The 13,998-nt window shown below is 40.6% G+C and overlaps 1 protein-coding gene across 2 annotated transcripts in view; it reads right to left on the bottom strand.

Moving 5' to 3' along the window:
• LOC117927144 (pentatricopeptide repeat-containing protein At1g10910, chloroplastic) overlaps nucleotides 1–13,998 on the bottom strand; it is a 40,345-nt gene that overhangs the window by 15,441 nt on the left and 10,906 nt on the right. The window contains exons 8-10 of one of the 2 annotated variants that reach the window (XM_034846561.1): nucleotides 13,321–13,497; nucleotides 13,119–13,247; nucleotides 11,994–12,219 (exon numbers count right to left, since the gene is read on the bottom strand). In XM_034846561.1, the coding sequence (XP_034702452.1) occupies nucleotides 12,016–12,219; nucleotides 13,119–13,247; nucleotides 13,321–13,497 (510 nt within the window). In that variant the 3' untranslated portion in view covers nucleotides 11,994–12,015. Of the gene's footprint in view, nucleotides 1–11,993; nucleotides 12,232–13,118; nucleotides 13,248–13,320; nucleotides 13,498–13,998 lie in introns of both variants that reach the window. The other variant, XM_034846560.1, reaches the window with a different exon arrangement.

Raw genomic sequence — 13,998 nt, forward strand, 5'->3', positions numbered from 1 at the left:
ATTCAAGGCTAATGAAGTATACAAACTACAAAAAGCATTACATGGCCTAAAACAATTTCCTAGAGCATGGTTTGAAATATTTGCTAAAGCTATGGAAAACTGAAAATTCCTATAAAGCCAGGGGGATCATGTTATCTTTATCAAATGGTCAACAACTGATAAAATTGTAATCTTAATTGTTAATGTAGATGATATAATTGTGATAAGGGATGATATTGAAGAAATTGGCAAACTCAAAAAACATTTAGCCAAAGAATTTGAGATAAAAGACTTAAGCAAGCTCAAGTATTTCTTGGGAATTGAAGTGGCTTATTTAAGAAATGATATTTCTATTTCCCAAGAAAAGTATATTCTCAATCTTCTCAAAGAAACAAATCTACTCAGATGTAAACCCTTTTTTTTATCAGATAAATACTCGGATGTAAACCCATTGACACACTTATTGAACAAAATCATAAGCTAGGAGAAGCATTAGAAGATACAACCATAGACAAGCAATTATCAAAGGAGTTATCAGAGGCTAGTTGGGAGACTCCTTTATTTATCTCACATGAGACCTGATATAGCCTATATAATGAATGTAACAAGTCAATTCATGAACTCCCCTAAAGAGTCTCACTTATAGAATACACACAAAATTCTATGATACCTGAAATCCACTCCAAATCAGGAAATACTCTTGAAAAATAAAGAGTTAATTTTGGAAGACTATATCAATGTAAATTAGGTCAAATCAATAGTAGATTGCAGATCAACCTCTATGTTTTGTATTATTCTTGGAGGAAATTTGGTGACATGGAGAAATAAGAAACAAGTTGTAATTGCTAGTCTCACTACAGAACCAATGTTTAGAACCATGGCACAAAGAATTTGTGAACTGCTTTGACCGAAAATAATTCCAAGTGATCTAGGAATGAAGTGGAAACCAAATATGAATATACACTGAAATAATAAATCAGAAATCACTCTTGCTAACAACCTAGTTCAGTATGATCATAAAAAACATGATGAAGTGGATTGACACTTCATCAACAAGAAACTAGATAGAGGACTAATTTGTACTTCTTATGTTTTAATAGATGGGCAACTTGTCGATATACTAAAAAGTGTCTATCGAATCGCTCATTTTAGAAAATAACTAGCAAACCAGAAATTGATCATATCTACTCACTAGTTTGAAAGGGAGTGTTGACTAATTTAATTGAAGATGCCAAGGAATTAACTCCCTAATTTTTTAGATTTGATTGAAAACACTAGGAAATTAATTCCCTGATTCTGAGATTATATAGTTGTATATTTTTTGTATTATTTCTTATTATAGAGGATTTCTAGGAATTGGTCAAGTTACTCTGTAATTTAGTTTCCTAATTTTCTAGGATTGTCTACTATAAATACCATATCATTTTGTTAGAAATGAAATTAATAAAATCATTCTTTTCCACACATCCTAAGGCTGAATATATATTTTTTTTTATCAATAAGTATATATGTATTGCAAAAGAGGCACTAAAGAAGCGACTCAAAGAGTTACAACAAAGAAACACTCGCCCCCTTTACAAAAGGACCCAAGACACTAGGAAAGCTCAAAAAACCCTTTCCCTTAACGCATACACACCCATTCTATAAAATCTATTAAGGTCGAAGGAGCATCTTTTATCCACAATTTGGTTCCCGACCATAGTAACTGCACAAAAGAAATTTTCAGCTTTTGAATGGACAGCACACCGTCCTCAAAAGCAATAGAATTCCTAGCCTTCCAAATAACCCAAAATAAGCATAATGGTCCTATAAGCCACGTCACCTTCCTCTTCTTGCCCACAAAAGAGTCTCTCCAACCTATTAGAGTTTCCTTAACCGACTGTGGAAAAACCCAAGAAACTCCAAAAAAAGAGAGGAACAACGTCCACACCTCCCTTGTTCTTTCACAATGAAGGAGGAGGTGGTCAATTGACTCCCCACGCTTTTGGTATAGAAAACACATATTTGCCAAAGCTCAACCCCTCTTTTGCAAACGGTCCAAGGTTAAAACTCTACCCCACGAAGCCTCCCACGCAAAGAAGCTTATGATGGGCTGAGCACAGGACATCCAAATAATCTTTGAAGGGAAAAAAGCAGAAGACACCGGCTGCAACGCCCTATACAAGGATTTTACCGAAAAAAACCCCATCATTTAATTCCACCCATCTCACCCTATCCTCCTCGTCCACACTCACCATCTTCCCTTCCAAGCAACAAAGTAACCTTCCCACTTCTTCCATCTCCCAATCATTAAACGGCCTATTGAAAGTAGGAGTCCAACTTCCCCTCCTTTCCCCCTCGGCTATCCAAACTTCCTTTACCCAAGCCTCTTTAGACGTTGTTAAGGCAAATAATGAAGGGAAAGCCTCGCTTGAAGGGCTGGTTCCACACCACTTATCTCTCAAAAAACTCACATTCTTACCATCCCCCACCTCAAAGCCAAAAAAAGGGGTTACAAGCTTTCCCACCTTATTTATAGTTTTCCACAAACCAACACCATAGATCTCCCTGATCTCACAAGATCTCCATCCTCCTCTTTCTTCCCCATACTTCCTTCTAATCACCTAATTCCAAAGGGCCTTTTTTTTGTTTGCAAAGCACCATGCCCATTTGCCAAGGAGAGCCTTATTGAACAAACCAAGGCTCTTAACCCCCAAACCACCTTTACTTTTGTCTTCACACACAATCGGCCACCTTACTAAGTGAGGTTTTTGCTCAAGAGCACCACCTCCCCACAAATAATCCCTTTGCATCTTTTCCAATCTCATCCTAACAGCCCTAGGTAATTGAAGATGGACATGAAATAGATCGGTAGGTTGGATAGAGTACTCCGAATTAAGGTAATCCTCCCCCCTTTTGATATGTACTGCCGCTTCCACATAGCCAATTTCTTTCGAAATCTTTCCTCTATTCCATCCTGTTGAGAGAGAGAGAAAGAAGAAAGACCTTGATTCTCATTAATGTAATGATCTACTTACAATTGAGAAATATATATATATACAAGGTTAGGAGTCCTAACTACCATACATGTGTCCTACCATATATGTGTCCTATATTAACAAGGAAAGGTTATACACTATAAATACATTATATTCAACACTCCCCCTCAAGTTGGAGCATATACGTCATATGCACCAAGCTTGTTACAAATATATTTAATCCTAGGACCTCTGAGAGATTTAGTGAAGATGTCAGCTAGTTGATCATTTGAATTAACAAAACTTGTAGCAACACATCCTGATGCGATCTTCTCTCTAATGAAATGACAGTCAACTTCAATATGTTTGGTCCTTTCATGAAAGACTGGATTGGATGCAATATGTAATGCGGCCTGGTTATCACATATGAGTTTCATCTGTTCATCCTTTCCAAATCTCAACTCTCGAAGAAGATGTCTCAACCATATGAGTTCACATGTTGCCAAAGTCATAACTCGATACTCGGCTTCAGCGCTAGATCTGGCCACTACATCTTGTTTCTTACTCTTCCAAGATATTAGATTACCTCCAATAAAAACACAGTACCCTGAAGTGGAACGTCTATCTGTGGGTGAGCCAGCCTAATCTGCATCTGTGTAACCAACAACCTGAGTATGACCTCTGTTCTCGTACAACACACCTTGGCCTGGTGTACTTTTGATATATCGAAGAATGCGGATTACAGCATCCCAATGGCTATCACATGGTGACTGTAGGAATTGACTAACAACACTCACAGGAAAAGAAATGTCTGGACGAGTAATGGTGAGATAGTTCAATTTACCTACGAGCCGTCGATATCTCCCGGGGTCTCCTAAAGGCTCCCCCTGTCCTGGTACAAGTTTGACATTCGGATCCATAGGTGTGTCTACCGGTTTACAGTCTAACATACCGGTTTCTTCCAGGATGTCTAAAGCATACTTCCTTTGGGAAAGGACCACAGCAGAACTGGATTGAGCTATCTCAATTCCCAAGAAATACTTGAGTTTCCCCAAGTCTTTGGTCTGAAAGTGGGTAAAAAGGTGTTGCTTTAGTTTTTGAATACCATCCTGATCACTGCCTGTAATGACGATGTCGTCCACATAAACAACCAGATAAATACACTGCCCCAAAGAGTTATGATGATAGAAAACTGAATGGTCTGCTGTACTGCGAAGCATGCCAAACTCTTGAACAACAGAACTAAAACGGTCAAACCATGCTCGAGGAGATTGTTTCAAGCCATATAGAGAACGGCGTAACCTGCATACTAAACCAGACTCCCCCTGAGCAACAAAACCAGGAGGTTGCTCCATATAAACCTCCTCGGCAAGATCACCATGAAGGAAGGCATTTTTAATATCCAATTGATAAAGAGGCCAAGAACACATGGCAGCCATGGAGAGAAGCAAACGGACAGAAGCAATCTTGGCAACAGGAGAGAATGTGTCACCATAATCAGAACCATAAACCTGAGTATAGCCTTTAGCAACTAAGCGGGCCTTAAGGCGATCAACCTGACCATCAGGACCAACCTTAACTGCGTAGACCCAACGACAGCCAACGGTAGATTTATCCGAGGGTAAAACAACAAGATCCCAAGTGCCATTAGAGTGCAGAGCAGCCATTTCATCCACCATTGCCTGTCGCCAGCCTGGATGGGAAAGAGCTTCATGGGTGCTCTTTGGAAGAGAAATAGAGGATATAGCAGAAACAAAAGCAGAATAGGGTGAAGATAATCGATGATAACTCAAAAAATTGTAAATAGGATGAGGATTACGAGTAGAGCGAGTACCTTTCCGAACAGCAATGGGTAAGTCATTAGGAGAAGGCAGAGTCGGGGTAGGTGAAGCCGAAGGGATAGGAAGTGAGTCAGCAGGTGCCTCAGCAAAAGGAAAAGGAGCAACGACACGAGGGCGACGATGATAAACCTAAAGTGGTCGAGGAGGCATAGCATCAGGTGGGGAGACAATGGGAATAGGCAAGACTTCAGAAACAGGAAGAGACTCAGAAATGGTGGAAAAGAATGGTGAGTCCTCAAAGAAGGTGACATCAGCGGAGATAAAGTATCGATGAGTCTCAAGGGAATAACAACGATAACCCTTCTGAAGTCTGGAGTATCCCAAGAAGAGACACTTCATGGCTTTGGCGGAAAGCTTGTCCTGTCCAGGAGTGAGAATATGAACAAAGCAAGTACAACCAAAGACACGAGGAGGAAGGAAATAAAGTGGTTGGTCAGGGAAGAGAAGGGAGTGAGGAATCTGATCATGTAAGACAGAGGAGGGCATACAATTAATCAAATAACAAGCGGTAAGAACAGCGTCCCCCCAAAAACGAAAAGGAACATTACTATGGAGGAGGAGAGTACGAGCTGTCTCAACAAGATGTCGATTCTTGCGTTCAACTACCCCATTTTGTTGAGGAGTATGAGCACAAGAAGACTGATGAAGAATCCCATGATGGGACATAAACGAAGTAAATGGGGTTGAAAAATATTCCCTGGCATTGTCACTGCGTAACACACGAATAGAAATATTGAACTGGGTTTGGATTTCAGCATAAAATTTATGGAAAATAGAGAATAACTCAGCTCGATTTTTCATTAAAAATAACCAAGTACATCGAGAATAGTCATCAATGAAAGTGACAAAATACTGAAATCCTAAAGTAGACGCAGTCCGACAAGGACCCCAAACATCAGTGTGGACAGGCTCAAAAGGAGACTTTGCCCGATTATTCAAACGTTTTGGGAACGAGACACGAGTATGTTTCCCAAGCTGACATGACTCACACGGAAGCGACGATAAAGTGGAAAAACGAGGGACCATCTTCTGGAACTTGGAGAGACTAGGGTGGCCCAGACGATTGTGAATGAGGAGAGAAGCATCAGTGGAAATGCAAACTGCAGGAGATGAATCCGAGGTGAGGTGATAGAGGCCTTGAGACTCACTGATTCATGCCTAATTGGTGTCTCAGCTGATTCATGTCCAGCTGGTGCTCCTTGATTGAGGGATTAATCAACAAAATTTATAACCTATTACACCATATACTAGGGTAGCAAAGACAAAGCTACTATAGCATAGTGGCTCTAGGATCGTTCACTGGGATGGGTTTTCACTTCACAAATGATATTAATTCAAAGCTGAATTGGTGCCTTTTCATTTCAAGGTTAACTTTAAAGGAAAACATAAAGATGTTTGAATGAAAAAAGGAAAGGTTTTAAGCTAACCAAAAGTAGTAGTAACTGATTTTACTTAGAAAAGAAAAGGTTTCTTGGAGTTTAGATCACTGGGCTCGGATTCCTCATTCAAAAAGGAGAGTTCCGGTCACTTGTTTCTTTTCCTCGCATTAGAGAATTAACATATAGTTCCTTCTCCAACCGGTGTTGTACAGATGCTTCCCATTAATGGGTTCAAACACTAAATCCCTCTCACTGATGCAACTTGCAATGGCTCATACCTCTCACCTAGCACTTGCCATTCAAGGTGATCTTTAACCTTGGATTTCCCTTCACAAGCTCGCAAGAGATAACTAATGGATGTCTCCTTAGAGTCCAAAAGCTTACCAAGTGTTGGCTATTCTAGAAAATCCTACCTTCAAGTCACCTACCAGAGGCTCGCAAGGGGTAAACTAGTGCATCTCCATGGTTAGAGATCACTTGCCTTACCAAGTGTTGGCCCAGGTGACTCCAAGGTGTTTTAAGTTAACTAAAAACGTAGAAACCATTCATGGGACACACTTACTCTTCATTCCAAACTAAAACAACAAAACTTCCAATTTATGCCTGAGGAAACTTACCCGGTTACCTTAGCTCCAAGAGACAAAGAGCCTAGCCTCTCATCCTCTGAGAAAACATCTCAGAGAATGTTTGGCTAGCAAGAAAATGAAAATGAAAGAGAAGACAAGAATATATAGGAAAAACAGAGCAAGTGCTCTGTATTTTACTTCCTTCCCAAAACTGTACAAAGGATTCAACAACCAGCACCCACAGAACAGGCTCCTCGGGCTCCCCTTTATACCAAAATTACAATGATAGCTATTCCCTTGATATTTTGCCAAATTCCTAGCTTAAAAACTAAGGAAACCTATCATTGGTGACTTACAAGGAGAATTTGGGCATTTGGGCAACAAAAATCTAATGAAAAATATCTCCAAGTGTCGGTTACAAATATCGGGAAGCACTCAGGACCACTTCGCAGGTGAAAGGTGAGGTCTGCGAAATTTCGCAGGTGCACAAGAAGGGCTGCGAAATTTCTTCATAGCAACCAGCTGCTTCAACACCTTCACAAAGTTGACTTCCATCTTGTGGTGCTTGGCTTCCATCGCGGCGTGAAGCTTCAGGAGAAATCCATGGCACTGTGCAAAAAGGCTGCGAAATCACTTCGCAACAAAATGGTGATTTCGCAGCACTTTTCTGAAGCCTTCCTTCAGCTTGGAGCAGTTGTCTTCCAAAGGCTGTAACTTCCTCATTTCAGCTCCAAATCGTGCACCGTTTGAAGCATTGGATTGTTGACTTCCTAAGCTTTCAAATGACATATAGCATGCATAAATTGGACATCAGGAAGTGCTCCAAAAATGGCTGCAGTGACTGTCATCAAGAGAGCTCCACGGCTGGATCCTCTTTGCTTCCCCTTTTGCATTCCCACTTTGCTTATGGCAAAAGAGCTTCAAAGCTTTGATTCTTCATGCCTCTGAGCTTCCTATTGCTTGCCAAGGATTCCAAATAACTCTCCTCAATCTCCTAATGCTTTGGTGATCAAAATACTAACAAAAACACCAAAACTTACACAATTTGATTAGAATCAATTGCAAGGGGCCTTAACATGCTAATTGGGTTAAAAGGCACTAACTACTACTCAAAAGTGTTTAAAAGGATTAATTAAAAGCTATCAAATAGCACTTTTTGAGTAGTAATCACTCACGTCCTATGCCAATCGTCTTCCCCGTACTCCTGTCCTGCAAGGTCACAAATTTATCAGAAAAGGTAATAGAGCAATTAAGAGTACGAGTGATTTTGCTGATGGAAATAAGATTAAAAGGACATTCAGAAGTATAAAGGACAGAAGTGAGAGGTAGAGAAGGCAGAGGAAGGGCCAAACCAATACCTTTAGCCACAGTTTGAAAACCATTAGCTAAGGTAACAGTAGGTAAAGCAGAGGTAGTAGTAATAGAGGAGAAAAGATCCTTATTACCAGATAAGTGATCAGAAGCTCCAGAATCTAGAATCCAGGGTCCAAGAGAAGATGTGTGGGTAAGGCAGGCAGAGGCATTACCAGGCTGGGCAACAGAGGCAACAGAAGCCTGAGATGCGGAAGAGCTCAGAGGCTGAGGCAGAGGAGAATCAGAGGACTGGGCCACATGGGCAGTGCGAGGAGGTCGTCCATGTAACCGATAGCAACGATCGCGAGTGTGGCCAAGTTTATTGCAATAGGTGCAATGAGGACGTTGACCTCTACCTCGGGTACCACTACGGCCTCCTCGAGAGCTAGTTTGAGAAACTAACATAGAAGAATCTGAAGTGCTATCAAATGGCAAAATCTAAGTGGAGGAGATACGGAGGAGGCGAGCAAACACATCATCCAAGGACGGAACTAATGAACTACCAAGAATCTGATCGCGGACAGGCTCAAGATCCGGACGAAGGCCAATAAGAGTAAGAACCATGAAGAACTTGTCAAGCTGTGTTTGTTGAGCCCCAACATCAGGAGTAAGAGGCATCACAGTCAAGAACTCCTCCTTAAGAGAGGCAATCTGGCCAATATAAGTAGATAGATCCAAGTCCTGTTGGCTGAGATGGACAATAGCAGAAGCCACCTTATAAAGACACTGGATATCATTCGTATATAATCCTTTGGCCTGAGTCCAAAATTTAAAACAAGTTTTGTAGGCCCGAAGATGAAGAAGAATCTTGGGATCAACCGATTGCCATAATACACTACATAACTGTGCATCTATCTTCCTCCACTGTACGCGGTCAACCTCAGGGATATCTGCCTCCTATGTAATCAAGTGATCCTCATATCCTTGACCCATAAACCAAAGTTCAACAGAGGCAGACCAGGAAAGATAATTGTCACTGCCAACCAATTTCTCCGAAGTAATCATAGGAGATCCAGATATAACAGCGGAAAAAATGGAATTTTTAGTAGTCATATCTACTTATCTGGAGAATGAAGTATGTTTGAATCGAAGAGAGCCCTAATACGGCTTCAGATTGCGGCGTGGCACCACCGAAAAAGGGAGACGGCCTCAGATCGCGGCGTGGTACCACCAGAAAGGTAGAAGAACACTTCCCAAGGCACGTGCAGGGATTGGAGTGGAGAAAAAGTAGTCGGAGCTTCGCCGGAAAGACTGTTTGGAGGGCCGACGGAGACAAAAATCCCCAAAAGAGGTACGTGCAGGGCTCGGATGGGAGAACCAGGGAGGTAGGGAGGCTGGTCGGCGTCAGGCGAAGCTGGAGGAGGAGGCGCGTCGCCGGAAAAGGCCTCACGCGCCCTCACGCGCCGGCGCGTGAGATGCAGCCGCCGGCGCGTGAGATGCAGCCGCCGGCCGGAAAAGTGCGCGTGGACGGCGCGTGGAGGCTCTTTTGGTGCCGGTGCCTTCACAAAAGTTGGAGATCTCCTCCAGGCGCTCCTTCTGGTATGGTCGGTGTCGGAAAAATACGTCGCCGGAAAAGTTCGCCGGCGATGAGTGGTTTCTGTCGACGATCCGAATGACCGGAAAGTATTGGGAGATGGGGAAGGTGATCGGAATGAAACATGGTCACCGGAAGGTTTCCCAGAGTTGATGACACGGGAAACAGGAAAGAATTAGGTTTTCTTCCTTGGCTCTAATACCATGTTGAGAGAGAGAGAAAGAAGAAAGACCTTGATTCTCATTAATGTAATGATCTACTTACAATTGAGAAATATATATATATATACAAGGCTAGGAGTCCTAACTACCATACATGTGTCCTACCATATATGTGTCCTATATTAACAAGAAAAGGTTATACACTATAAATACATTATATTCAACACATCCCATACACCAATAGATTTAAAAGGAGCACCCAAAGGCATTCCTAGATAGATGGAGGGCAAAATTCCCACTTTATATCCAAATTCATCAGCCAACTCTCCTATATTTTCAACTCTACCAACTGGGATTAGCTCACTTTTTTCCAGATTCGCTTTTAACCCTGACAAAGTCTCAAACCACATTAATAGCCAGCACAAGTGTGTCAACTGATCCTCTTTAGCTTCACAAAAAATCAACGTGTCATCAGCAAACAATAAATGTGAGATCTGGACTCCTTCACCCCTTCTTCCCCGAACCATACAAGGCATTAAAAAACCTCCTTCAACTACTCTTTTCATCAAACAGCTAAAAGCCTCCATCACTATTACAAATAAATAAGGCGAGAGGGGGTCTCCTTGCCTTAAGCCCCTTGAACTCTCGAAAAAACCCGTTAGGCTACCATTCACCAAGACTGAAAATCTGACAGTGGATAAACACCACTTTATCCAACTACACCACCTTCCTCCAAATCCCATTTTCCCTAAAACCGCTAACAAAAACGACCAATCCACATGATCATAAGCTTTCTCAATGTTTAATTTGCACAATATTGCCCCTCTATTACTTTTCAAAATGGAATTTATTGCCTCATTAGCGATCAACACTGCGTCCATAATCTGTCGCCCCTCCACAAAAGCATTTTGAGACAATGATATCACTTTGGCTAGCACTCTTTTTAATCTGTTAGCCAACACCTTAGCTAACCATTTGTAAAGTCCTCCCACCAAGCTTATTGGCCTAAAGTCCTTCAAGTCCTCAACCCCCCCTTTCTTAGGAATCAAAACTAAGAAGATTGCATTCAGGCTTCTAACAAATCTCCCCATCTCATGAAACTATCTAAACAAATTCATAACCTCCTCCTTTACAAATTCCCAAGCAAACTGCCAAAAGGCCATTGAGAAACCATCCGGGCCTGGCGCTTTCTCTTCGCAACAGCCTTCCAACGCTTCAAAAACCTCCTCCTCTAAGAAGGGCTTCTCCAGCCTCTGCACATCCACCTCTTCCACCCTCTCAAAATTTAACCCATCTATACTAGGCTTCCATTCATCAGGATCTGTCAATAGTCCTTGGAAGGTTCTGCTCATCTCCTCTTTGATTTCACTTTCCTCAGTTAAACACCTCCCATGCACCTTTATTCTATTCAGCTGATTCCTCCTTCTGTGAGCATTTTCCATTTGATGAAAAAAATTGGTGTTTTTATCCCCCTCTTTCAACCAGATTTCCCTAGACTTTTGCCTCCAAGACACTTCTTCTAATAAGGCCCACTTCTTATATAACTCCCTTGCCTCCTTCCTGACCTCTTCTTCTTCCATTGACAAGGAGCGGACCCTCTCTTTCTTATCCCAGTAATCTATTAAATTCCACGCATTCTGTTTCTTGGATTCAATTTGCCCAAAACCTCTTTATTCCATCTTCTCAATAACGGTTTTAAAGCCTTCAATTTTTCAGTCAAAATAAAGCTAGCTGATCCACTCTCTTGAATCCCCTCCCACCACTGTCTTAGCTCCTCTTTAAAGCCATCCTCCTTTAGCCACATATTCTCAAATCTAAAGGGCGTGGGCCCTCTCCTCATTCCTCCCCCATCCAGAAGAATCGGAGAGTGATCAAAAACCGGCCTAGCTAGTACAGCTTGGATGGCCCCCTGGACATGAGCTTCCCAATCCTCAAAAATAAGGAATCGATCAATTCTTGACTTTGATCGATTATTGAGACTTCCACACCACATGAACACCAATTAAACTAATCACAGAATCTCAAAAGACCAAATCAATTGTTGAAGCTCCAATGACTTTAAAAAAGTGAATGTTGTAAATCATCAACATAATTTATGTTAACTGAAGCATGGAAAGAAAAAAATAAAAGATATGGTTTAATTGCTCATGTTAGCCTTAGGACTGAAAGAATATCAAATTGTTGATCTTAGAAGGTTAATCAATGGAAAAGGATTAGTTGTACCTCAGTTAGCTCATTTATTCATCTAATTAGATATCAATGCTTTTGCCCTTGCATGCTGTTTGGATAACATCTCAGCAATGAGTTGCCGGCCAAATAGGTGTGAGTTCTTGAGAATCATATTTCTTGTTGATGAATCAACAACATAACCTTGACCAGGCATCCATTGTAGCAAATGGAGAAGCAGTTCCTTCTTTTCAGGTTCCACAATGTAACGTGTTACAGCCATCTGAAATAGTTCCTGAAATTAGAAAAAAAAAATCACAGGTTTAAAATAAAATAAATAAAACTAATTCTTCCACTAGGCAAAGTTGGAAGCCTGAAACATCCCAACATGAATAGAGGTAGATATATGCTTCATTTCCCTTTAATCTAATCCACAAAATCAGGGTGAGAAGTTGTCTGTGTGTGCCCTAGGTGGGGAAGTAACACAAGAGTAATTCTATCAACTACTCCACACTTCCATTCAACTACAGACCTTTGGTAATAACTCACAATTTGGGACTAAAAGAACTCCATTTCCCTATTCTTGAAATGGATTTTACAAGCAGGGAAAACCATAATGGGTATTGGATTCTTGTGGTGTTGTGGTGTAGTCCCATCATGCCAGCACAGAAAAAAAAAAAAGGGAAAAAAATCCTCATTGGCATTTTTTTCATGCCTCTAGACAAACCTCTTACATCAAAAGATAAAGGAAAAAATCTTTAAATCACAGTATTCAAACCCGTGCCCTGTATATGTGAGATATGTTATGTTATTGAAGCTTAGTAACAGATGGTTTCCATTTACACTATCTACATGGCAAATAATTAATGATATTAAGTGATTCGAGACCATTTGACTCTGTGATGCTATTGTAGACTTTCGAAAGATCTACCACAAAGTTCCCACTCGGATGGGCTGAGAATTATATCATGATTATAATACCATAAAATCACATCACGATGCTTTTTCACATTTACTCCCAAGTGCACTTATCTTGTGGTGGTATCAGCATAACTAAAATTGTGTCATGTGTCTTGTCCTGGTTCCAAAAATCCATGAGTTTAAAAATCAGATGCAAGTTGCATGCCTGAACTGAAATTATTTTAAAACTTTGAAGTAATTCATCCAAGCCCACATTTTTACCTGATCAATCTTGTAGCCAGAACCGTGGATAGCCTTCATAACATCATTTATCAAGTTTACATTACCAAACTTCATAAATGCAGTCGCAAACTTCTTTATAGAAGGTTTAGGGATCAAGCCTTCATTGTCCTGAGCAGATAATAGTTCTGATAAAACAATTGATCGTATACAAGATTAAGATTCTCTAAGACAAATCACATACCTTGACCACTACATATGCATCTTTTAAAAGCCGTCCAGCTACTAGAATATGTAGAATCTTCTCATGAAGAGCCTTACACATTGTTCTCTTGCTATATCTCAACATATTGTAAACAGAAAATGCTTGTGAGTGCGCGCGTATTTTACCAAGATGAGAAATTAAGGAGGAACAAAGTTCCTGCAAGATAACATCAAGGAAAGCACTGCTGTTATTTTTATCCTTGAATTTTAACTCATTAAAATGATAAATTATTCTACAGTCGCAAGACAAGACTGATTTCCACAGACAGATTCATTGCATCATCTTTATAGGGATATAGCATTTACTCATTCATATCCAAGAAATTATAACAATTCATGATATCAAATCATTAATCTCATCAGTTCTTCCTCATCTCCCACCCTTTAACATCTTGGTTTCTCAAAAGTCAAACCAGTAACAGATTTTTTGTCAGTCAATCAGGAATTTCAAGAGAAGTCACTCAATCAGTAACTGAGTTTTTGTCAAACAAGTAACAGTAGTATGGAGTCGGAGTCAATGGATATTCTAGAGTTTGATCCCACCCATTTTCATTCATCTTCAGAGTCAGTTTGCCATTACTTTTTAGTTAATCTAATACATTTTACATCCATTTGTAGTTTAGGTTTTCCTTTTTTTTTTTTTTTTCCTTTCTTGGTG

The sequence above is a fragment of the Vitis riparia genome, chromosome 12 (genome assembly GCF_004353265.1).
Source record: "Vitis riparia cultivar Riparia Gloire de Montpellier isolate 1030 chromosome 12, EGFV_Vit.rip_1.0, whole genome shotgun sequence".
Classification (NCBI taxonomy): Eukaryota; Viridiplantae; Streptophyta; class Magnoliopsida; order Vitales; family Vitaceae; genus Vitis; species Vitis riparia.